The following is a 25,842-nucleotide window of genomic DNA, read 5'->3' on the forward strand; positions in this document are numbered from 1 at the left end:
AAGCAACAATTTGCTCAAACGCAAACAAAAATATTACTCAGATCTTTGGGATAAGCCCTCAGAGAAATAATTCAATTACATGTACAGTTATGGAGCTTTAATGTAGTTAGATGCATTTTAAAATATCAATACAAGCCAACTGCAGGCATTTGATGAAGATGGTGGGGGTGTATGCAACTGTATGAGTGTAAGTGTGTGTGTGTGTGTGTGTGTGTGTGTGTGTGTGTGTGTGTGTGTGTGTGTGTGTGTGTGTCCGGAGCTAGTTTAAAGCATTCACTCACTGCTTTCCACCTCAAGAAGGGCTTTTGTCAGGATGCTGCCTGCAACACTAATGGCCTGGCAGATATAGTACCCCGAATCCTCACTGTGAACATCTGTAATGGTCAACTCTCCACTAAGTGACACAGAGAATCGGCCTGACTGCGAAGGAGGCTGACTAGGGAACAGCAGGACCTGTTAAGAAAGACAAATGTTGTAAACAATATATATATATATTTATACATATTTAAAATTGATGTTGCTCAACAAAATCCTTTTTTTTTTTTTTTTTTTAGCTCTGTAGCATATATAGCTTGGAAATAGAAAACAAAAACAAAGCAATATATACAACCTATTCACTTTAGTCATAAAATGCTTACAGTATAATAAAACACATAAACAGTCAAGGCTAATGAACTACATTAATCTTTAATTGCGTGGTAATTTCACCAAACACATCTCACATATTCAAGGCTTTATAGATCCGGCACGTACATGTACATCTATCACAAATGGATCTACAACATGCCCAGATACAGTAAAATATTCAAAATATTTTCAAGACAATTAAAAAATAATATAATTAAATATATTCTGATGTTTATTTGTCATATATAAATGAGATTCTGCAACATATCTGTACAAATCTAGAACAGGATTGATGACTTATTAATTAGAGATGCAACTGGCTGTTTAACACATTTTGAGCGACACATACCACATACCAATGTATTTTCTCAGGCTAAATAGTCTAAATACACGAACTTATCTCATTTCATTAGTACACCCAACTGATAATAGTCATATCATACTGTTCATGTGTTACACTTGCTATAGTTTACTTCAATGTTGTTTCTTCATCAAATAGTAATGTCAAATGTAAATTAAGTCAATCACTGAAACATCAGCACCACCTTGAGTAACAAATAGCATGTTTAATTTGTATGTATTCATGCAAATGGGAAACAGATAAGTAACAAGTGACACAGAAAATAAACGTGATATAGTATATACTTCTATAAATATAGTACTCCTTTGTCTTAAACAAGGAAAATATATGTCAAGTTATAGTGAACTTATATACATATTAAATAATCATTAAAAAAATATTGGAAGTGCAAAAAAAGAGATGTTAAGCAGATTGTTAGCCTCAGTCACCATTCACTTTCCTTATATGGAAAAAGAAAAGAAGAAGAAACAATGAAAGTGAATGGTGACTGAGGTTGTCATTCTGTCTAACATCTCAAAATTTTCCTTTTTTGGGTGAATTTTCCTTTGTGGCTTGTTGCTTTATCATATAATTGTATGTTGAATTACTGTTGATGATGTATTTATTTATTTTACAACTGATAAACATAGTAAAAAAGGATAAAGTATAATCAAGAGGTTTGCTCATATACTGTACAGTAAATACTGCATTCTATTTTTATAATTTAGATTTAAGAGTTCAGACAGGCCAGTTAATGGTTGATTTGCATTTATATTATCGAAAACACCACTGTGCATTCAATGTGAATATTATACTGGGCATAAATTCTGGTTGACTGCAGTGATTCACATCCACACATGAGCTGAACAATAGCTGAGTTATCTCAGCTGCTGTTTAAGGGAGGGGTATCAGGAAGAACTGATATACAAAAGACAAGGCAGAATCATAAGGAGTCTTCCTCTTGTATGAGTCGACAACACTGACAGCTGCCCTATTGTTCCCAATGGGCAGTGTGTGTGTGTGTGTGTGTGTGTCACTGTTTCATTTTTGGGGATAATCCACTGACCCCCTCACCCTAGCCCTCTGGCATTGGATGGACTCACACTCATCTTTAGTACTGTTCTTATATCTGCTGACCCCCATGTAAGGCCACACATACACATCAAAAACAAAGAATAGACCCAAGATTAACCACAGAACAGTTCATGACCCAAAGTACAGCGGATATTAGATCACCTCTGGCCTATGACACATTTAACTTGATGAAGAAAAGAGGGATGAAGGGATGGAAGAAAGGAAGAAGGGTGGGATATGGGAACCAGCTTCCTCAGAGTGCTTTAGAACAACCAGAGGCTTATATCTTCATTTCTTCTGCTTTGCTTTATTAATAGAGACGTGAGGGTGTTATCTAACAGGGCCCAGGGACAAATTCTAACTCTCTCTGACCTGTTGAGGAGACATATACTGTACACTCACACATACACATGCAGATACACAAGTCCTGGAGAAATCCCACAGTTCCTTCTCAGTACTTTAATAGCCTGTATCTCAACATCCAGGATGACTGCAAGGCATTCTTTCCATCTTCTACCTCTCTCTCTTTGTCTCTCTAACTCTGGGATCCCTGGACAAAAGCCTTGCAACTCTCCCTGCTCCATATATTGTTGTGAAATCTACACTAATATACTATACTTGAAACAAACACATAAATGGTTCAGTCTCATGAAAACTGCATGTTAAATGGATAAAGTATTAATTATATTTATATACTGTATATTATCTAAACTTTAAAATAAATATATCACAAGAAATTTATTTAATGTTTTTCAGACCATTAAGATTTTTTATGTCAATGAATCACATACATTATTACATCCATTACATTCTCATAACAATTAAATATTTTGACTGTATTAAAAGTAAATTACTGTAATGTTTTTATTTATTTTTTATAAAATCAGCATAAATTAACCATGATGTCTAAGTACTTGACTATTTAAATATATAATTGTTTTTCACATTACAGTAAAATAATGATTTTTTTTTTTTTCACATTGCAGTATTTGAAATTGGGGGTGGGAAATGTGCTAAACTGTCCATAAAAATAGGCTTGCATTTCTTGACTGGCATATTCTTGACAGGTTCCATGAGATTCATTCAAATACACCTTTCATCTTTTTCACATGCACAACACAGAATCACAATGAGATCCAGTTATGCATGATCAGTGATCACGCACCATCTCCTATTAAAAAACAGACTACATCATTTTGTCATAAAACATATGATTCCATATAACAATCTGTATGATTCCCCAACATACACACATTGTTTTTAGAGCAAAAGTGCTTCCCAAGGTTCCCTCCACTCCTCCATGTGAGATCAGCTGGGTAGTGACTTCCAGCCTATATAGGCACTAGATCTGCCTTCCCACTCACAATCTTAGTGGTGTCACTCACCTCTTATTTAATCTCACTTCTACAGTGCAGTAACATCGAAACATGTATGATGCGCACTACACATATACAGTTCTTAATGCATTTCACTGAAATGTTGGACACCCTAATTGGTTGAAAGACATTCCCAGATCCCATTTAATTTATTTTTTACAACAGCTATGAAGTACAATTGTTCCAGGTTCATTGACTGCATTACAGTTCTATATTCTATTTAAACTAGCAATGGTGATTTGGCCCATTTTAGCCAAGTTAATTACTTGTTGTTTTAAAGAAGTCATTCTATACTCAAGAGCATTTTAGGGGACAAAAACCTCAGAGGATACTGTATATCTTGAATCAAAGGTTATTTGTCTTACTGCATTTTGACAGTGTTTTGTCTCCTTTCAAGCATTAAAGGGAAAGTTCACCCAAAAATTACAATTCTCTCATCATTTACTCACCCGCATGCCATCCTAGATGTGTATGACTTTCTTTCATCTGCTGAAAAATGTTAGATTTTTAGAAGAATATCTAAGCTCTGTAGGTCCATACAACGCAAGAGAATGTTGACCAGAATTAAATTTAACCACTGGAGTCGGATGGATAACTTTTATGTTGCCTTTATGCCCTTTTTGGAGCTTCTGAGTTCTGGCCACCATTCGCTTGCATTGAATGGACCTACAGGGCTGAGATATCCTTCTAAAAATCTTAATTTGTGTTTTGCAGAAGAGAGAAAGGCATACACATCTGGGATGGCATGAGGGTTAGTATATGGTGAGAGAATTTTCACTTGTGGGTGATGACCATAAAAGTATTCTGCAGATACGATGATGTGTTTTGACACTGTCTGTAATGTTCCCCTGAATTTGTGTGTGTGTACATTTGTCTCTTACCTGACTGCCTTCTTTCTGCCAGAACACAGCAGGAGGGGGATTTCCCTTTGTGCCACAAAGGAAGGTGACAGTACGGCCCTGGGCAGAGATCTGATCTCGTGGACGAACAACAATCTGAGGGGGGACTGTAGAGAGGAGAATGAAACTTATGAAGAACAGCTGCCAAATACAACAAACTAAGATGACATGAAGTTCTAGAATTGTTCTACTATCTGTATATACAGTATGTAGTTAGATGTGACATTCTGAACCCCAAGTTGAGTGTATCCTAGATACAGTGGGTACGGAAATTATTCAGACCCCCTTAAATTTTTCACTCTTTGTTATATTGCAGCCATTTGCTAAAATCATTTAAGTTCATTTTTTTTCCTCATTATTGTACACACAGCACCCCATATTGACAGAAAAACACAGAATTGTTGACATTTTTGCACACTGTATGTACTTTCCGTACCCACTGTATATACAGTCAAACTGTGTTGTTTAGTCTAAACTTTAGTCTCCTAAGGAGATGAACTATGTGTGTGCAAATTAGCATGCCGGTGGCATGCAGTAAAGCTGTCATTGCTGATACTTTACATAGAACCACGTTCTGGGCCCACCACTGCAGTAAAAGAAGATAACATTTGTGGAGAGTGTATTTACCATGTATATGCTGCCATTTGAGCTATGAAGCCTGTTTAAATTAAGTCATAGGTCATATACAATCCTTAACTGCATGCAGTTGAATGTATATAACACAAATCCAACACTGACACCTAACCTGTAAACAGTTTGGGTTTCCTGCGAAAATCATGACCAAAACTATAACATACTAAACATAGCCATATTTTTGCCATATTTGACACAAAACAGGAGCGTTAAACTAACTCAAGTATATCCAAATGCATATCTTTTTGAAGGCAGTAGTTTCAGTAGGATCTAGCGCTGGTAGAGCATGATATATTCTGAACAAAAAGAGATGGATTTAAAGAGTCTAATTATTATGGAAGTCCTTTCTCCTCTGTTCCCGCAGAGGTACTTAAAAGCACATGATAGCACATCTGATGCAGCTCTGAAGAGCACTTATCTTGTGGGTGCTGTGGGGGCGTAAAAAAGAGCAAATATACATTTATATAAGTAATCTGGACTCTTTGGCCTAATGGGTCTGGATAAAAACAAGGACCTCTTGAAATCAAAAGAGTGTCATTGGGTGACCAATAGTTTTGTGTCTTAATATATCTATCTCGCTCATGGATCCATTCTTCCATTCCACTTACTTTCTTTCCCTCAATCTCTTTGATGAGACCTTGTTGGCTTTCTTCTGCTGTGGCTTCTTGGCTCTTGCCCTTGGTGTGAGTGTGATCAATGGTACTTTCTGATTGATGTTAATCTTCTAGTCGTATCTGCCCTGCAGCCATCTTTCTAGCCAGCATCATTATGGGGCCAAGCACAGCTTCTGACCTGCTAAATGCCTTGCAGACCTATTCACACCAAGTGCTAATTTCCACAGTGAATTTTCCCCAAATCAAAACAGAAGACCTCCATTATTAGTATTATGCCATGATGTTTTCTTCTTACACTATCAAGTGTAACTTTTATTGTTCCATCCCAAAATAATGACAATATCCATGTTGCATTTAGCACACTTTATTTCATTTGGTTTGTATGTTGCATTAAAGTGAGTGAAAAGAGCATTGTCAGGGATATGTGTAATGTTATGGGCAAATTTTTTAAATACTTTCTCCAATCCCAGCTTAATATCCAAAGGCAACTATAAGTAAGCTATATTTATAGGCTGAATTCCCCTTAAAGTTTAAACACTGTTGCATTATCAAAACATTCCTCTGTTTGTTTGAGCACCCCAACATGTCTGACGTAGCAACTGGCTTAACCAATGGCTTGAGCTTGGGGGCAGGACTATCTGTATGTTTAACCAATGGCAGTCAGGGAGAGATTTCATGAAACCTGTTTGAAAACGTCCTTATTTTCGCAATTCCATTTGGTGATGCTAATGGTGTATAAATTGCACATTTCATCTTAAAGTATGTGAATGCACAAAGTTGCTATTGTTTGACCAAAGTGTATTTATTTTTATTTGAACCGTTCTCCGATTACGTAAAAAAAATTGTTGAGCTTGGTGTGAATAGTTATGATACAATTCATGATTCACGCTGCTTTGTTTCGTCGCTCTTGATATAAATAGGTCTTTAGCAGGAACAAAACCCACATTAGTGGAGGTTGTTGTGTGATTTACGTAGGGAGGAAGATGTAGCATCAAGGGTGGAATATAAACTAAACTGATGATCAGCCTTCAGATGTTCAAGCTGGGCTGGGCCTGATGGGTATCGATTATTTCCGAGCTATTGCCCTTTATCAGACGCCTGTGAATGAGCAAAGCTGTCACCTTTAACCTTCACCGGCTAATTGATTTCTCATCCTCCTGCCCACTCCCTCGCAATTTTTTTCTGTTTCACACACAATTAGAGTGATGCGCTGGCTCTGACAACTGGCATTTATACTCAGGAAGGGCTTTCTCCTTTAGCTCACCTTAAATTTACCACTAATTCATCAAGTCCGGAGCCTGAGAGCATTTGCGCAACTGCACTCTATTTCTCTCACATTCTAACTCTGAGTCGATTTCAACCTCTGTCAGTCTCACCTCGCTTTTTTTATTTTTGACTGCTTCATTACAAAAGTAAAATGTAATCGGGGGGAAAAAAATGCAATCTTCATCAATACAGCTGTTTCGAATCAATTCCTCAATTCGCTTCCCGTCTGCCTGCTGGCTTTTCTCCTAGACTTTGTCGTTCAGCGTAGGCTGCATCTCAGCTTGGAGACGACTAGCACTCTGAAACAAAACAAGGCCCAATAGGGAGCCTGACCACAGAGGTCATGAGGTTGCTGTCCATAGGTTAAACAGAAGCTCTAACCCTGACCCTAGAGGTCAAATCTGAAAAACATCCCTTATCGCTATAATTTGGGATCACTAGAAATACCTCAAAGCAAACCGGAGAGATAATGATACTCATTCCCTATTCTTCTGTCCATCTCTTCCTACAAGTCTGTACTGACTGTATCACATCTCCCACATGGGCTGATGCAAGGCCTGAAATATTGACTTAATAGTATGTAATACCCTGCATCTTATGACATACCTCCAAAAACCTCTTATAAAGATAACGGTCCTCCGATGGCTCTTTTCAGCACCTTAGGTGCACAAAATAAGCATTACAGCAATTTTATGTACAGCACATCACATTTGCTGTAAAGAATATTGTATTATGTATATAATAGCATTATTTTGCCCATCGCCAGTCTGGTCTCTAGATTATACTGACATCTGCCAACTAATAGTATCAGGCTGTAAAATGTTTTTTGTTTAAATTGGAACCTTCATTGTTTTAGAGTGGAAAGCACTATTCTTCTATTCTATCCATGTTAAACAACATTTGGTGAGAAACCTTTGCAATTGCCAGACATACATTTTTTTTTTATAAAAAATAAAATTACATGCATTGTCACTGAAAAGAACACAGACTGTCTTAAGGGATTTCACTCTAAAAATATGACTTAACAATGTAGCAGCATGAACTAAAAGCCACCAAGAAAATATGCCCTGGGCTGTGATTAATAATTACCAGTAAAAACAATATTCCAGAAACAGTATGCGGTTTTGCAGAACCAGAGAAGTGTAGGTGTCATTTACATGCTAACATGTTATGACAAGGAGGAGATTTTAAGACAGGATTTAAAATATACATATTACATCTCCCACCAACAAATAGATACATGTTTTAAAAGGCAAAAAGAAAAATCACAGATAAGGATGAAAATGAGCCAAATAAATGAATACATAAAATTAATAATTTAAAAATAAATTAATTAGGTTTGCAATGAAAAACTGATCACCCATTAAATCTTCATAAACATTCACAATTCCAAGTTATAGATAAAACACCATCTGTTAAGTTCACTATATGTCTTTTCTGGATATCTCCTCCTTGCAAAGGACAGATGGTGAAATTGATGGAATACCAAAAGAAAGAACTGTGATGGTGCCAGGCTGGCTGGCTGAATAGTGACAGGTCAAAAGTGTCACCCACTCACATTCGTAGACTAACAAAAGTGTTAAAGCTAAAAAAATTATTCATAGATCTTTGTATACTTTTCAAAGCCATCTGCAATATGTGCAAGGTTTCTACATCTTCATAGCAAACACAGCATTTATACCCAGAGGGGCCGAAATGACAGGCAGTTGTCACCGTCAAACAGTGATGCAGAGAGAAAGAAGGGCCATGCTTCACTGCTCAACGCCACAATTAAAACCCCCTACATGCAATTAATTTGATCTTTAGAGTGTAACCGATTAAACGCTTTACAGGATTGCAGGTTATCTACACCAATACAGGGCATATGTTTACAATGCCTAGCTGAGCAGCAGTTTCTGTCCAGCTATATCTGTCAAATTCATACAAAATATATTTACTGCATAATCAAAATCAGTGTATTCTGCGGTTATATGCCGTTTCTCAGGGACCTTGTACTCTTTTAAATACACTTCCCTCGAGGAAACAGTAACATGCATATGCTAATATTAGTCATGTCAGTGTTTGGAATAGGACCCACATTTTCCCATCTTTTTTGGAAAGCTTATAATGAGTATGTTTGGATCCCAGGGCTGCAGGATTAAACTGGTGTAAATTGTTGTTACATGGGTTTATATCATATTTATTGTTTCCAAAACGTGCTAATGAAGAGGGCAGTTGAGGAATCACATGTTGTGGATTATTTCGTGATATGACACTGTGTAAATGATGAAACTAATTTGTCAGCTTGTAGGAAGGAAACATTATATCTTCCTATTTTTAAACAAAAAATGTCTTATTTAAAATTATAATGTTCCTAAGCTGCCTAAAATGCTCCAAAAGTGTATTTCCCACACTTTCAATTAGATGTTACTCACCCAAGACACAAAAGAGAAAATACAAGTACAGAGACCTACACTGGGGTTATTAGAATACTACCACCATACAGGGAACTGTTTCTTTTTACCCCTTTAAAAGGAGCAGAACGCCCTTGTTCCTCTCAGAAAACATGCTTTTTATTTCACTCTGTTTGTCTGTCAGTCTGACTGGCTATCGGCGAAGTGCTTCGTCAGTGTCATATATAGCCATTTCCACTTTTGTGTTTTTCCTTGACAGAAATAACTCATATAGAAATTACTCCTCGGTCAGAACTCTGCACATGCACTCCTCATTATGCCTTAAGTTAAATTATTTCTAAGGAAAACAAAGCAAGTGGTGTAAAGGTTAATCTCTAAAAAAGGCAAAAGCCTGTGAGTGTTTATTTTATACTAATTATTTAAAGGGTAAAACGATTGTAGGTTTGGTGACTTTGCAAGTCTTCAAAGCCAAAACAAAACCTGACAATATGGAGCTGTTCTAGCTGACTGAAAAGCCCTCACCACACAAAACCTTGCACAGCCATTGTGGAAAAATTCAGTTCCAGATCCCTCAAATCTTGCTTATTCTAGAACTCAACCGCATTGATACATTAGGGGAGTGTAATGAGACTTTCAATCGGTTTATAGTGATAGAAGTTTGGCTTCTGAGCAGAAGACCAAGCTCGCTGCTTCTCTCACTTTCAGTAAACCTAAAATTATCAAGTATTTCTCTGGAGTGAAAGGAGAGAGGAAAATTCTGTTCTGTAGTAGACAATGACCTTTTGTAAGTTCCCTCGCTAAAGGAAATCCAGTTTGCCAACCAGCCCATTCTAGCTCTGAAGTCAGAGTCATCGCTTGTTTAATTTGAGGTTGGGAAAGGTAACATTTAAGACTTCTGAGGATATCTTGGTACATTTACATTCATTTGGCAAATGCTTTTATGCAAAGCAAAAGTTTACATTTTATCAGTCAATGCATTCCCTGGAAATCGAACCCATGTCTTTGACGTTGCTCCACAATATCTGAACCACACCCACACGCATGCAGAGAAATGAAATGGAAGGGTACTTACGAGATGGGCCCACTATAATGGAGATGATGATGGAGAAAAAGAGACAAAAAATTTATAAAAATGAGATGAGTGGACTGAAATAGTTAAATGCTGTTTTGCATTTAGAACATTGAGGATGAAAGAATTGCACGAGTGGTAAATGAAACGTAGGTGTGGGATGGAGCGACAATGGGCACCAGTGAAGAGAAGAAGAGGAGATGAGGATGAAGAGATGAGAGAATGCAGTGTTAATTTTAAATTAATGCTGCATGGTGTCGGAATTATCGTAATTACAAGATGATAACTCAAACTTCTGTTAAAGGTATAGTTCACATGAAAATTCTCTCATTATGTACTCACCCTCATGATATCCCAGGTGTAAATGACTTTCTTTCTTCACCAAAAACACATTTGAAGAAAAATAGAAAAATATCTATAAATCAGCAGGTCCTTAAAATGCAAGTGATTGAGATTTATCTTTTGAAGCCCCAAAAATCACAGACAGTCAGCATAAACGTCATCCATACGACACCAGCTGTTAAATGAATGTCTTCTAAAGTGACACGATCACTTTAAAACAAAAATGATAGATATTGAAATACTTTCTTTAACTCTAAATCATGCTTCCAGTCAGGATCGGAACAGACATGTGATGTAATCGCATTGGCATTTGAAACACACGAGAACTGACGCATGAGCATCACAGCCGAAAGAGCAACGCTGTTTTCAAGTGAGAAGGAGGAAAGCTGTACAGCTTGGTTGGTTTTGGTTTTGATCTGTATTTATCTGTTTCTTTACTCACAATGGTGTGTTTGTGTGCATAGAGAATGTGAGATTATGTCTGTATTATGGCAATGCGAATACATCACACAAGAGACTGCTTTGACTCCACCCTCTCGTGAAGCTTACCCTCATGTTGGATTATAGTTAAAAATTACTTAAATATTGATCTTTTCTCATGCCAAAAGTGTTCGTATCACTTTAGAATACATTAATTTAACCGATGGGGTCATATTGATTACATTTATGTTGACTGTTGGAAATTTCCATTCACTTGCATTTTAAGGACCTACTGAGCTAAGATAATTTTCTATTTTTCTTCAATGTGTTCTGGTGAAGAAAGAAAGCCATACATACCTGTGATATCATGATGGTGAGTGAATAATGTGAGAATTTTCATTTTTTAACAATCCCTTTAACATTCTTGAACTAACAAATAATTCAATTCTATGGCAAGCCTCATAGCGTCAAAATTGATTCATGGGCACCTTTGTTTTTGATGTTAAAATACTTAATCACTACATTTATTCACCTCTTTATCCTGCAGCAAAATCCTGAAGACCAAAGAAAGCACACAAGGAAACATTTTCTAAAATAAAATTACAAAAAAAAATTATATATGACTAACTTGAACTTTTGAGGCTGGTGAAATTTTGGTTGTTTTTACATAACGTCACAACAATTAAGTAAGAGAAGGTGGAGCTTTTATGCATTTTCTTAAATTTTTTTTGTTGCTTTTTAGCCTTTATTTTAGAGGAAATAAAACTCAGACAATCTTTGTTATTACAAGTTCAACAAAAACGTTACTTGCAATTACAGTAATACGAAATGACGTGAACCGAGAATAAACTCTTTTCCAAACATACATTTTCGATTCCTTCAGTCTGGCAGAAGTGCCGCTACGATGTTTCTGCAAAGCTGTATTAATAATAATATTTCAGTTTTCCTCATGCGTTGAATCATCTTCCAACAGCTGTCAGAGGAAATCATTCACAGCAAGTGTGCTAATGTAAGCATCTATTAAGTGTGTTGAATATTCTTAATACATGGCTACAGTCATGTTTTATGGAGCAATATGTGCCTCTTACCAGATGGAATTATGTTAAATGTATCAGTCGGCTTTAAATAAATGGCTGTTGCCATGGCACTTTGTTCCTGTAATCAGGGAAATGCAAGGCCAGCACAATTGCATCTGGGCTCTGGCTAATAAAATTGAGACTTTGTTGAGTATGTGAGAAAGATGCTTAAGTCAGAGGGAAGAATATAATAGAATTATTATCAAAGCTGTCAGATGTTTCAGTGAATGTATGTGTTTAAGAAGGAGTTACTGAGCTAAGCAGCATTTGTGTGTCTGCACAGTTGTTGTAACTCACCGTGGACCTGAAGTGTTCCGGATGCTTCAGCTTTGCCCACGCTGTTCTCAGATAAACAGGTGTACGAGCCTTCATCTTCAGCTTTCACCTGAGTCAGGCGCAGACTGTTGTCGGCACGGATGTCAAACCTGTGAGGAAACACACATAATAAGATACTCTACAGTTCTTTATTTATAAACTGTTGGTGAGTTACAACAAGGAGAAAATATTAGCCTCAGTCACCATTCACTTTCATTGCATCTTTGTTCCATACAATGAACTAACTGTTTCAGCAAAGTTTTGCTACAGTGGTTTTGCATGTAATGTTTCAGTGTGTTTTAAAAAAGCAATAATCCAGTCAAGGCTGTGCATCAACATCCCTTATCCTTGGTAAAATCACTGGAAGAGATAGACTCTAATGGCTTATTGTTTAAGTAAACAGTCACATTTGTGACCTCATGTCTTACCTTCCCCGAGGCAGCTCTCCCTCCTCTTTCTTCCAGCGTATGGTCGGAGTGGGGTCTCCCTGAACTTCACACTGGAAATCCACTGTGTCATCAGCGAGGACCACCTGATTCACAGGTCTTCGTACAAACATGGGCCGCTCTGTGGGCAATAGAGCATTACAGACAGATGAGTGAGAGAGAGAGACACAATAAAAGAGAACAAGAGAAAAAAGAGTAGTACAAAAACAGATAGAGAAAACCTACCAAACACTACAAGTTCAGCAGGGTCACTGTCCTTCTCTCCAACCATATTAGTGCCGACACACACGTACATTCCGGCATCACTCTTCCGTGTGTTAGAAATCATCAGCTTCCCTCCCCGGATCTGTAAAGAAAAGCACAGTTAAAGGGATAGTTAGGCAGAAGGAGAAGTTAGGCAAAATATTAGCCTCAGTTACCATTCACTTTCATTGCATCTTTGTTCCATACAATGAAAGTGAATGGTGACTGAGGATAATTTATTGCCTAACTTCTCCTACTGCCTAACAATCCCTTTAACAGTTTTTAACTAACAAATCCTTGTTGTATTCCTCAGAAAAAAAGGATGTCATATGGGTTTGGAATGACACAAGGGTGCGTAAATTATGACATAATTGAATTCTGGGGTAAACTATTCCTTTAACTCCTCAGTCTGAAGCACACATTTCTAAAACATCCAAGGGAAAGAGACAGTAAAAAAAAAAAGTTAAAGAACTGAATTTAATCCCTGTAGGAAGCCAAAATTCCTGTGATGTTTTATGATCATGGTTTCTGGGCTCTACTTCTAGATGTGCTAAAAAATAGTAAATATAAAAGCAACGTGAGCTTGGTTGTTTATGAAACACTTGACACAGAGAGAGCGGCCAAACTGATACATTTAGAATATGCTGTAATAGCCCATCTAGTTGAGTGGCTGGTAAGAGAGTCATAGGGTAACTCATAAATGGCAAGAGAGAGGAAAACACAGTTTTGTAGTGTTGTGGGTGAAATAATAGAGAGAGAAAGAGATAGAAAGATATTCAGTTGTTAGATTTTTGTTCTTGTCTGTGTGAGTTATTAACAATGATGCCATCTCAGAACTTTTTCCTGTTTTTCAATATATATATATATACATATGAAAATATCATATTGGCAGCAGTCATGCTAATAAAGAACACTGAATTGTAAATATATCCTGTATATATTATTTTTATTGATTTAAATCTAGATTGAATCTGGATTTAATGAAAATAAAAATTAGAAAGAAAGATGAAGAAAAATTGAAAAAGAGGGAAAGGACAGAAAGTGAACAAAAAAGAAAAAAAGGAAGAGAAAGACACAAAAAGAGATAGAGGAAGTGAAAAATATAAGGAGGAAATGTAAGAGAAAGAAAAAAGGAAATAGCAATAGAAAAAGGAAGAGGAAGATAAAGAAAGAAAATGAAAGAGAAAGGAAGAAAAAGAGGCACAGAAATAGAAAGAGGAATAGAAAAAGAAAAAGAAAGGAAGAGAAAGTGAAAGAGAAAGAGGAAAAAAAAGAGAAAGAAGAAGAAGATGAGGAAAAGAAAAAGCAAGAGGATGAAAAAGAAAAGAGCAATAAAAAGAGGAAGAGAAAGAGGAAGAGAAAAAGAGGAAGAGGAAGATAAAGAAAGAGGAAGTAAAAAAGGAGTAAAGAGAAAGAGGAATAGGAAGAGAAAATGATAGAGGAACAGAAAAGGAAATGGGAAAATAAAAGTGGGAAAGGAGGAGGAAAAGAAGGGGAAGAAAATCTGCTGGGTGAATGTTGTGTGAATAGGAAGAGGAAGTTAGAGAGAAGGGCTTAGACTCACCGTTATCCTCTCATCCTTGTCATTCACTTTCACGTTGTTCCTCTTCCAGGAGATGGTGGGTTCTGGGTGGCCTCTTGGAGGGATGCACTCCATCACTGCCGGCTCCCCTGCTGCAACCACCACATCACTGGGCGTCTGTCGAAAATCATCCCGAAGAACTGCAGAAACAGAGAGAGTGTTTCAAAAGATAAAAAAGATCAGGCACTGGGTTAGGGGACAACTTTGAAAAATCTAGAGTATAATTACTTTACAAACAGCTGTACTCTATTGTGCTGTACAACAGCATTTTAAGATATTAATATATTGCTATGTAATCATTATCCTGGTTTAATTTGTTTGCAATGTTCTCTTGTTCTACCTCTCCCTCAAGTCTTCATTTGCTCACTGTCCATGTCAGCCTCATAAATAATGCAATGTTTCCTCTAACACATGACTATGAATAATTAAATCAGTTAGACACTGGCAAAATCGCAGTTCAAAAAAAATAATAAAACAGGGTGCTGTTACTGATATAGACACAAAATATCACGAACATAAAATTATTACCAACATATACTTAAGCTTTGCAGGTCATGTGTAATGTGCCACTCAGCACTACAGTGCAAAAACACACAGGGAACATGCAGAAGGCCCAAAACTCGCAGCAACACAAAATAACCACCTGCACAAATATCCTTCAATCGACCTTCCTTCACCTCTGGGGCTGATGTTATCAGTTCACCTCTCAATCCAGATTTCCATTTTATTGCCATTTATCAGATACCTCTGTGCCCGCCAATACTTTAATCTGAACAGCGCACTATCAACTCCACAAAATCATTCTTCAGCTGCACGTTTCCAATTGGTGTTTGTGCCCCGAAGCGAAATGTTTTTTTTATTTTTTTATTTTTTTTAATGGACCTAATGAAGTGGATGGTTTTTGATATTGCGCTGGATCGGCTCCAAAAGTGAACCAGCTCTCTCACTCAGAACACAATATACACAGAGCTAAGACAAAAAAATTATCCACTGAAATAGGACCCCTGTTTTAGTCTGACTAGGGCAAGAGAGATAATTTAAAAGTTTCCTGCATGGCCAGAGGGAATAGACTGAACTTAAACATTGACAAAGGCTGTAGACATTAAATATTGCCTGCAGAAAATCTGTTTGCTAAATTTTTTTGTTCCCTTGATAAATCAGGAATTCCAGCCTTTTCTTTATCCTTATCTGTCTTTTTAAGCCCCTATTTGAGAATATATTTTTTTCTACACTTTAAGGGGCTGTGCACACCAAATACGTTTTTGCATCCTACCACGTAGTTTTTCAATAGTTTTCCTATGTAAACTTACTAAAAAGACATCTTTGACTGTTGCGTCTCGCTGTTTTTTTTTTGAGAGACTTGTGCAAGAGTGTTGCATTTTTTAGACACCATGGGTCCTATTTTAAGAGTGCACTCATAAGTCATAAGTGCAAAGAGGGCAAGGCCTTAAAATTTTGGTATTTTTGTACAAGCATGCACTAAGTCAAGGCGCAAGTAGGTTTGGCGAAATCGTATGCACAACATGCAAATGAGCTGGATTACGTGCAATTAATTTCGGATGTTTTCTCCAGTTACGATTCCACCGTCTGCATCCTATTACATAGTTCATTCCCTCAAGCACCAGCGACATTAACCATGACAGCACATTCATAAGAAGTTGGTAGTGTAAAACAATTTGGATGTAGGCTTCATTAAATTACAGGGAAACTAAATATTATTAATAATTTTCATCTATTGACACACAAATCAAGGCTAGTATTAACAGTGATTATCAGCATGTACTTCACTTCTAATAGTCGATTTTGCTTTAGAATTTGTATTTTATTTATTGAAACACAAACATTTAAAACAAATATTCTTCTAAAATGAAATTACACTTCAAAAAAACACAAATTTAATCAAATTAACGAAGTGGTCAAAAAATGATAGCCTACCAATTCCAACCATTTTACTCTTTTTCTCTTGACTGACCTGAACCTCTCTAAATTCTGTAACCCAACATAACTGACAAGGTCTGATAACATACCGCAGGCAGACATCTGTCTCTCTCTCAGCCTGACAACTTCACAAATCATCTCAAAATCGGGCAATCTGGAAAGTTGAACTTTTTTGAGAGTTAAGCGAATAATCCAAAGTTGAGAAAACTTTTTTAGTTTCCCCTTCAACCCAAATGGATACATCAGAAAAGTTACATAAACTTTTGAAACTGTTCCTAAATATAAAGGCAGATTTTTGAAGTTGCAGAGTATACGTTTTACAGCTGCAATTTTCACATCAAGGCCTAACTATGATTAATTAGAAAGAGACCATGATGTAAAAAAATGCTGCATATTAAAATAGTCCAATTTGTAGAACTTAATTGGTCTCTCCACTTTGGACAATGATGGTGTGCTTACTAAAGCTCTATTATTTATGTTAATTTAACAGCAACAAGCTACTTACTTGTAAACTCTTTGTATTTCCCAAAACAATTCTCTGTAATCACTTGATAACAATACAATCCAAAGTGCTTGAAGTTATACAGGATACATTTCGTAGTTACCTGGTTTACAACAACAAATTAAATGAGAAGTACTTTTTTAGACCCAATTGTTGTCCTTCAGGTTACCACCTAAACAAATTTGCATTTAATAATAAAATGTGAATGAGTTTTATTAATACTGTATTACCCTAAACACATTAGTGTTAGAGCATTAGTCACATCTGCAATCACAGATCGAGTACAAGGAAGTCAAGGTTTGCGGCTTGCACTGCCTGTCCTTCAGCACAACGAGCGAGCATCTCGGTGAGAGTTTGATGCTATCTCAAGGTCCCTAAAACCTCTTGATGAGCAGAGGAACCGCCAGGGAGCAGAAAGAGAGTTTCTGCAGTGGGTCCTCGAGATTAGAGTCACAAATCTTGAGAGGTGCTATGGATCGATATAATCCACAATTTATTACAGCTGAAATAGGCAGAAAAGATGCATCTGGGCAAAAAAACAGCATGACACCAGAGGGAATGAAATTTGTGTCCGACTATTAATTATGGGTTAGAATTAATTTGTGCACAGAATGTGTTTACGTGGGCGTAAGAGAATCAGCGTGTGTGCTTTTCCTTTAGGATGGATAATGTACTACCATTACGTCTAAATTACTGAGTTAATGTCAGTACAATGACATCAAGGTTGGGCGTGAGAGTTCAGTTTGATGGATGAAGCTCTGAGCGTGCGAGTGAGTGAAAATAGGCTATGTGTTGTTGATGAATCCAAACCAGGACAAGAGAGCAGGCAGATATTAGTGTTAGCTCTCAGGGCGCCCCTCTTTTCACCTCTAATGGATGTCTGTCAGCTGCTGCTGTTTTAATTTCCATCTCTTCAGATGTATGCAATGGTGTGGCGTCAGGCTTGAATATACATTACACTTCATGACGATGTCAGGGTGAATATCCCTGGCAGTATCCCTGCTTGACAAACATGAATATAATTGGAATGTCTACCGATGTCTCGCAACAAATGAAATCTAGTCATTTCATTTTTATTTTATGATTAAGCTAGTTGTTTTTTTGCTCACATTTCATGGTCTTTGTTTTGTTGTATAAAATGGATAGTTCTGGACTGATTGGATAAGCCAAGTTGATGTGAAATAGCCAATGAGTTAACTCCTGTGACCCATATTAGCTATAATTTATTAAGTTGTATTTATTTTTTTATTGAAACTAATTTATAGAATTCTAGATTGGTTCTATATTAACAAAAGTTTCAGAGTTAATAAATGTTTCCTCTTATTAATTCTATATTAATGCTCTAATTTGCTACACTGATCGGCAATCATAAACAGCCTTCAGGCAAATGAACTATGATATTTGGCAGAATTATTGTTTATTATTGTTATTTTAATTAGTTCTCACACTAAAATCTGATTGGATAGGCAATGTCCAAAGTTGTTAGGAAATGTCACTGTATCCTGGTTGTAATTCTAGTTTAATTCTATATTAACAATTTTAATCCTTCATTAATGGATAGTTATTGTTAATTCTATATCAATGAATTGACTATGTTGGTTGCAATTGTAAATAACCTACAGGTAGACTAACAAACAACAATAATTGGCAAAATTTTTTATTTTTATTGCTATCTGAAATATTATTAATAATTGTAACTTTGTATTGAAATTTCATGGTTTTTAATATCCTGCTTCGCTATGTACCTAAAAACACTGCTTAATCATATTTAAATGACTAAAACGCACAGTCTCTCATTGGTTATCGCTTTATTAAATGGCACAACAACAACACTAATGTTTAAAAACAACACTTACAAGTAGCTTGACAAGATTTTAGCCAGCAGGGGTCTTGACGTCAGTCAAATCCATTTGGGCCAGCTTGAATCCCTCGCCCTACATGCAGCTTTAATTAACCCCATAAACCAGGCCTGAACACTGTATGTAAGCTTTCAACTAATTCATTTCCACACTCACACGCATACAAATAGTAAATGGAGAGAGAAAGTCCCATGGGCTAATGAAAATCTAATGTTGCCCTGTCAAGCTAACGCCAGATCCAGTTCCCCTGGGAGCGGGGCCTGCGGCTCTGCTCCAGTCTTAGGAAAATGAAATCTTCCTGAACTTTTCCATTCTCACGGCAACTAAGTTAATTCACTGTTACTTAAAAATATATACTTATAATAAACGAAAAGCTCTAAAATTAGTGCTTACTAAGGCGAACATCACTATTTTTATTGCTTAAACTTAGGGTTAGGGGTTTGAATAAACTTCTGAGTTTAACTCATGTTCCAGACCAGAAAGACAAGGTTGAAATGACTCGAACAGGTGGGAAAGGGTATAATTGCTGACTAGTTCTAGACTGGGTCTTTCCTTCAATAAGAGAGCCTCCACTGATACTGATTAGACTCTGCCAATTACCCTTAAACCCTGGGGATGAGGGATTAAGACTACGACCTTCGACCCCCTTGGGTTGGCCCCCGGGGGGAAACCCCCTCTCCGACTCCTTCTCTCCATCTTTCTATCTCTCTCTGAAAACAAAGTCGGTGTAATCCTGCCCATGAGCTCTGCAGTCCACTTAAATTACCTACTTCTCCTGCCACTAGAGCTGCATTCTGTAGGGCATGGCTAATGAATCCCCCGACTCACAACCTTTCCCCTCTCCAAAATCAATTCCTCATCCCCAGTTCTTCATTCATTATAAAGTCGGATCTTTGACATTGTAAGGAATCCCTTAAAAACACCCGTATGGCTCTGCTGGGGGCTTTCAATTGGACCTAATGCAGCTGTCTATATATACTGAAATCATTCTGTTTGAGTCATCAAGCAGCCAGATAAAAGCTTCATAAAATCAATTCAGAGATATGTACCAGTGGAAACAGGTCTGTCCGAGGTCTGTTTGAGGTAGTTTTTAGCAATACAGGCATGTTTTTTTTTTTGGAGAATATTTGGACTTTATAGCTCGATAACTCTAAACATGACAACAGGTGGTTTTCTAGGTTTTCTGGCTAGAAAAAGCCTTTGTTTAAGGAATAGTTTGTGCAAAAATCCCCCTCATGTCACTCAAAATCCATATAAATCTTTTCTGTTGTGGAACACCAAAGAAGTTGCGTACAAAATAATTGAAGTACACAGGCTTGAGAAATCCAACATATTGTTTTCCTACTTCAGTTTAGTACAGAATAATTGGCCAGGGACCATCAAATTATTGATAATTATTGCACACACTGTACTTGTAAGCATTTTGCGGCCATTACGCCTCAGGTTTGCATTCATTTTCAATAATTCGACATTCCAGACAATCATCCCACTTATACCAAAGCTACTACACCTCAAGACATTTTTTGTCATGTTTTCTTCATTTAAACACTTTAGTGTGTTGAACTGCTTTCTCGCACCACGTATTGACCATGTAACTGTACATTTGGAAAGATGCCAGTGTTAATTCCGAATGCCAAAGTATTAAAAAACATTGTTGATTTATTACACTTTTGCTTCCCCAGCCACAGTTTTGTCAGAATAAACCCAAGAATTGTGACATTTATTACATTTATTTATTAATAAGTTATTTACTATCAAATTAAAGCAATAAAGCACTAAAAACATCACTGGTTCTCATTGCATCATGTGAACAAACTTGGTATGTTTAAATAGCATTGATTACTTTTACTGTGGTTTTATAGTACAGTATTTGTCCTTCTTTTTGAGCTTTTTTTAAGTCACCATCCACTTACATTATGGCCAATAATCACTAAGAAGTTTTCAAACCTTCACCTTTTGTGTTCCACAGACAACAAATATATAGAGGTTTGGAGCAACATAAGGGTGAGTTAGGACATAATTTTAATTTTTGGGTGAAGTATTTCTATAAGACTGGTGTGACCACTTTAATAAGTTACTGTGAATGATTAACTTTCCATTACTATACATTTTTCACTAGTATTGTGCATGAGCCTGCACCAAGAAAAATCCTTTTGGCCAAAATATACATTGAAGCAAGAGAGAAGATGGCTTGCAGAAGAACGTCCAGGTATTTACTGTGGCATTACTGCAGATTATATGAGTTGTAAATATTGAGTTGTTTCATTAGAATGATATAATACTGTACGTTTTGTCATTGCAAATTAAGTAAAGCTTGGAAAGTTGTTTTTGCAGATGTTGCATGGTTTTAAAACTGTTCTAACATTAGGTTTTCCTCTTACAGTTTGATGTTGATACACCATATGAAAAAAGCTTCCTGATAAAATAGATGGTGTACAGGGGAATAAGGATCAAAGAGGGGTAATTGCACCCTTCAGTGAATACTTTCCTTTTTAACTTGAATTATTTTGCCTTATATGAAAAATATGCTTACTTCCTGCAATGTGCTATTGCAAAGATATGAGTCAAGAATCATTCAAAGATGTCCTGTGTTCAAGAAGAGACTATTAACACAGAAAAATAAAAATTATCATATTAAACACACCCTCATGATTTTTCAAACCTGTATACATTTATTTTATGTGGGACAGAAATTTACATAATTTTTAATGAATATCACAGTCCACCCTTTCAATGCATTGGCACTTGGCAGTGGACAGAGCCTTAATTTAAAGCTTAGAGGACACAATGGATGTCATAAAAGTAGTCCATGTGACTTGTGTGTCTAATTTCAAGTCATCTGAAGGCATACAATAATAATTTTTTTGTTAGAAACAACCTGAGATGAGAGAAGCTCCCTCGAAGTGGTTTGTGTGTTCACGTGTTCGTTTGTTCTCTTTTTTTAAGCTTTAATGTGAGGTACCGTCAACTGCCATTGTGTTGAAAAGATGTGATATTCATTAAAACCTCAGTATATACCATAATACCATAATTGCATCATTGGATGCAGAAAAGGTTTGATAAAGTCAACTAGACATTTATTTTTATTACCCTCAAGAAATTTGGAAAAGTTGTCCATTCAGTGGATTAAAACTCTCTCTATCAATCTGCATCAGTTATAACTAATAATTACACCTCTAAAATATTCACACTACAGAGAGGCACAAAACAAAGATGTCTGCTATATCCTTTCCTGTTTGCCATTTTTATCGAACCACTCACAGCTTTTTTGTCATTCGACAAAACATTTACATCACAGGCATACAAACAAAGCACTTTCGCCATAAAATTATCTTATATGCAGATTAGTGTTGTCAAAAATACCGGTACTCCAGTACCAAGTCGGTACTCAAAAACAAATATTTACGATACCAGAATTTCTGGAGGTACCTGGGTACAGAGTCGGGAACTTTCGAACTCTCACAACAAGAAACAAGATGACGACAAGCAAAGGTGCTGCTGCGGAGTCTCAACTGAATCTGGTCGAAAGGTTTGGAAATTCTTTGGATTTGAGGCTAATGAAAAGGGAAACATCACAGATCAGCAAAAACCTATTTGTAAACGCCGCTTTCACAATTTTCTGACGAAAGGAGGAAACACATCAAACTTAATAAGGCACATGAAAGACAGACACCCGGATTTATTCAAGCAACTAAAGCAGGTGAGTTTAAAAGCATATTATAATTAGCATTAGGGCTGAAACGTTTCGTCGACATTATCGACATCATCAAATACAAAACTGACGAGAAAAATGTTTGTTGTTGAATAGTCATTTGATCTCATTTAACGTAACTTGAAATCACAATAAACTGTAACAATGATGCGTGAGAGCAGCAGTTCATGCCTGATGGAGGAAGAATTACACACATCAGTCCAGATGCACTCTAAACTTTCAGAGTTTATTTTATGTAGATCCCAAAGTATTAGGGAATTATAAAAAAAGTACATTCTGAAGCATGTACCGTTGTGGAATAAGTGGAGGCGGAGATCTTTAAAGGATACATCCCGGCGTTACATCTTAAATGCAGTCAAATTTATTGCGTTGTAGCTTTATTACAGTTCAAATAATACAGAAGCAGATCATGTTAATAACTATAAATTCAGAAACTGGCATTTCTCTGTGTGGTCGGTGCCTCTTCTATAAATTGCACGAATGTCCCAATCTAAGGGGGAGAGATTGAAACTGCACCCGGCTGAGAGAGACTCTGCCTTGGGGACGCTCATCCCTCGAGTGTGCATGCTTAATGCAACTCGATTAGAACTTATTTAATCATAATATATGTCACTGGCAATGCAGCTTTATTAATTTGAGAGCACTTTGCACATTAGTTTGGAAATTGTTTTTTATTCATTCTATTGTATGCTTGTTTATTTAGGTTTTGTTTTTTATTACTTGGTAAAACAGTGTATTAAAAGTTGCAAAACTTGAAGCAAATCTTATATAAGTGTTCAAAAATACTTTAAGCATACATTGTTCAGTTTTGTTATTAAAAAATAATATATTTAAATTACAGTGTTGCTCAATGGCATATTTTTGTTCTTAGTTCTGCTGCTAATGTTTTGTAGACTTTTTTATTAAAAGAGTGTTGTTTAGTAACCTGTTTTTGTGTTTTGCTTTGGTACCGAAAATGGTATCGAGTACCGTGAAATTTCACTGGTATTGGTACCGACTACTGAAATTTTGGTACCGTGACAACACTAATGCAGATGTTATCTTGTTATACATAACAAACCCCTCAACAGCCCTTCCAGAAATCCTCAATCTTGCATATATATTCTCAAAAATCTCAGATTACTCTATAAATTTGTCTAAGTCTATAATTCTACCACTAAGCAAGGAAGGCTGGATTGCACTGTAAAAAAAAACTCCCTCTGACAATAACCACTGGTAACATTAAATACCTGGGTATTAATGTATCCTCCAAGCTGTCAGAGCTATTCCCTTTGAATTATTCCCCATTACTGAAAAGTATTGAAGAAGACCTCAACCGTTGGTACAATTTACCCATATCACTAATCAGAAGAATAGCAGCTATAAAAATGACCATACTCCTCAAATAAACCTCTTTTCCATGACCCCAGTCGAACCAACAGCTCATTGGTTTAACACTTAAGACTCTATCACAAAAAAATTCTACTGGGAACATAAGAAACCACAAATCAAATGATCCACTCTGCAAAAACCAGAAGATCATGGAGGCTTAGACACCCCAAATTTCAGATTCTACCACCTGGCAAATCAACATATAATACAATATATATAATATAATAATATTAATATATACCTATATGCAGGGCTGGACTGGGAAAAGAAATCGGCCCGGGATTTTACATGGCAACTGGCCCAAAAGTTGTTGAGTGGGGGTTGATCGCTGTTCTTTTCTGCATATCACGACATTGTTTTGTGGTCCCTTCTACATAACGGGTGGCTCATTTTAGCTTATTGTGGCACATTTGGCACGTTTCGCGGCCATCCCACCGGCCCGCTCGGTTCTCCCGGTGCCCAGTCCGCCCCTGATCGGCCCCAAAGTGCATCGGCCCACCGGGAAAATGTCCAGCCCTGTCTATATGGCTGCAAGAGACCCACCAATCACACAACCCCTGGCTGGATATAGAACTATATGACTGCCAAGAAATATCAATATCAGACCACCCATTCCTTACCCAATCAATTAAAAAGCATAACTGTTTCAAAAACCCATTTATAGCAACGAATCTGACAGCTTGGTGGAAATCCAATCAAATTACTGGACACACCATATCATTAAATATATTCACCCATTTTGGCATAACCTGGACTTTCATATCAATAATAAACTTTTAGCATTCAATTCATGGGAAAAAATATGTATTACACATTTGAAACGCTTATTTCATCACGGCTCAATCATCCCTTACGAATCACTAAAACAGACATTTGACACGGTCCCAATTGCTTCTTGCAATATTCACAACTTAAACATTAATTAAAAGGAAAAATCAGCTTACAAAACAACATTTTGCAACCCCCTGCACTGATCAATCAACTTAAACTCATAGCCACACACAAAAAAAGCATTTTCCAAAATATACAAATTTCTATTAAAAAAAAGACAACAACATTGCTCAATCATTTCAAGATTGGGATTAAGAACTATCTATCTCAATCGATAAAACCTCCTGGATGCACATATGCAACAATATCTCCTCAATGACCCACAACCCCAAATTGCACCTCATTCAATCTAAAATTCTACATAGAGCTTAACTTACGTACACAATATAAACTACATAAAATGAAACTTATAGATAATGACACTTGCACACTGCTAATCAAACACTACAGATGATTATCTACATGCCACCTGGCTTTGACCACCTATTCAAACATTCAGGACAAACGTCACACATACTTTATCCACAGCCATAGGATGCAGCATTCCAACCTCTCCTTCTGTTTGTCTGCTAGGAGATCTTTCATCATTTGAACTGCCACTGAAATATGAACAACTCATACTGGTAACCTTAACAATCGCTAAAAGAATGATCCTCCATAACTGAAAAACTGGAACTAACCTCTTAATATCCCAGTGGCACCATGTATTAACCGAATACATTTCAATAGAAATGTATTCAAAAGACAAATAGCACTAAAATAAATAATCACATAGACTCTTTTAATAGATGCTGGACCCCATTTATTCAGACCACTTACCCACATGTGTAATAAATCAACAGAATACCCCCATCTATATAACAACCTCCCCCTAACGCCGGTGGCATCAGTCCCCCCATTTGGACATAATCAAA

General features: G+C 36.7%; 1 protein-coding gene across 1 annotated transcript in view; it reads right to left on the bottom strand.

Annotated features, from left to right (window-relative positions):
* Window positions 1–25,842, bottom strand: part of robo3 (roundabout, axon guidance receptor, homolog 3 (Drosophila)) — a 96,636-nt gene that overhangs the window by 30,605 nt on the left and 40,189 nt on the right. The window contains exons 3-8 of the mRNA XM_052116196.1: window positions 14,698–14,855; window positions 13,116–13,236; window positions 12,873–13,011; window positions 12,427–12,554; window positions 4,299–4,423; window positions 282–453 (exon numbers count right to left, since the gene is read on the bottom strand). Coding sequence (XP_051972156.1) covers window positions 282–453; window positions 4,299–4,423; window positions 12,427–12,554; window positions 12,873–13,011; window positions 13,116–13,236; window positions 14,698–14,855 — 843 coding nt within the window. The remainder of the gene's footprint in view (window positions 1–281; window positions 454–4,298; window positions 4,424–12,426; window positions 12,555–12,872; window positions 13,012–13,115; window positions 13,237–14,697; window positions 14,856–25,842) is intronic.

The sequence above is a fragment of the Xyrauchen texanus genome, chromosome 43 (assembly GCF_025860055.1).
Source record: "Xyrauchen texanus isolate HMW12.3.18 chromosome 43, RBS_HiC_50CHRs, whole genome shotgun sequence".
In the NCBI taxonomy this organism is placed as follows: Eukaryota; Metazoa; Chordata; class Actinopteri; order Cypriniformes; family Catostomidae; genus Xyrauchen; species Xyrauchen texanus.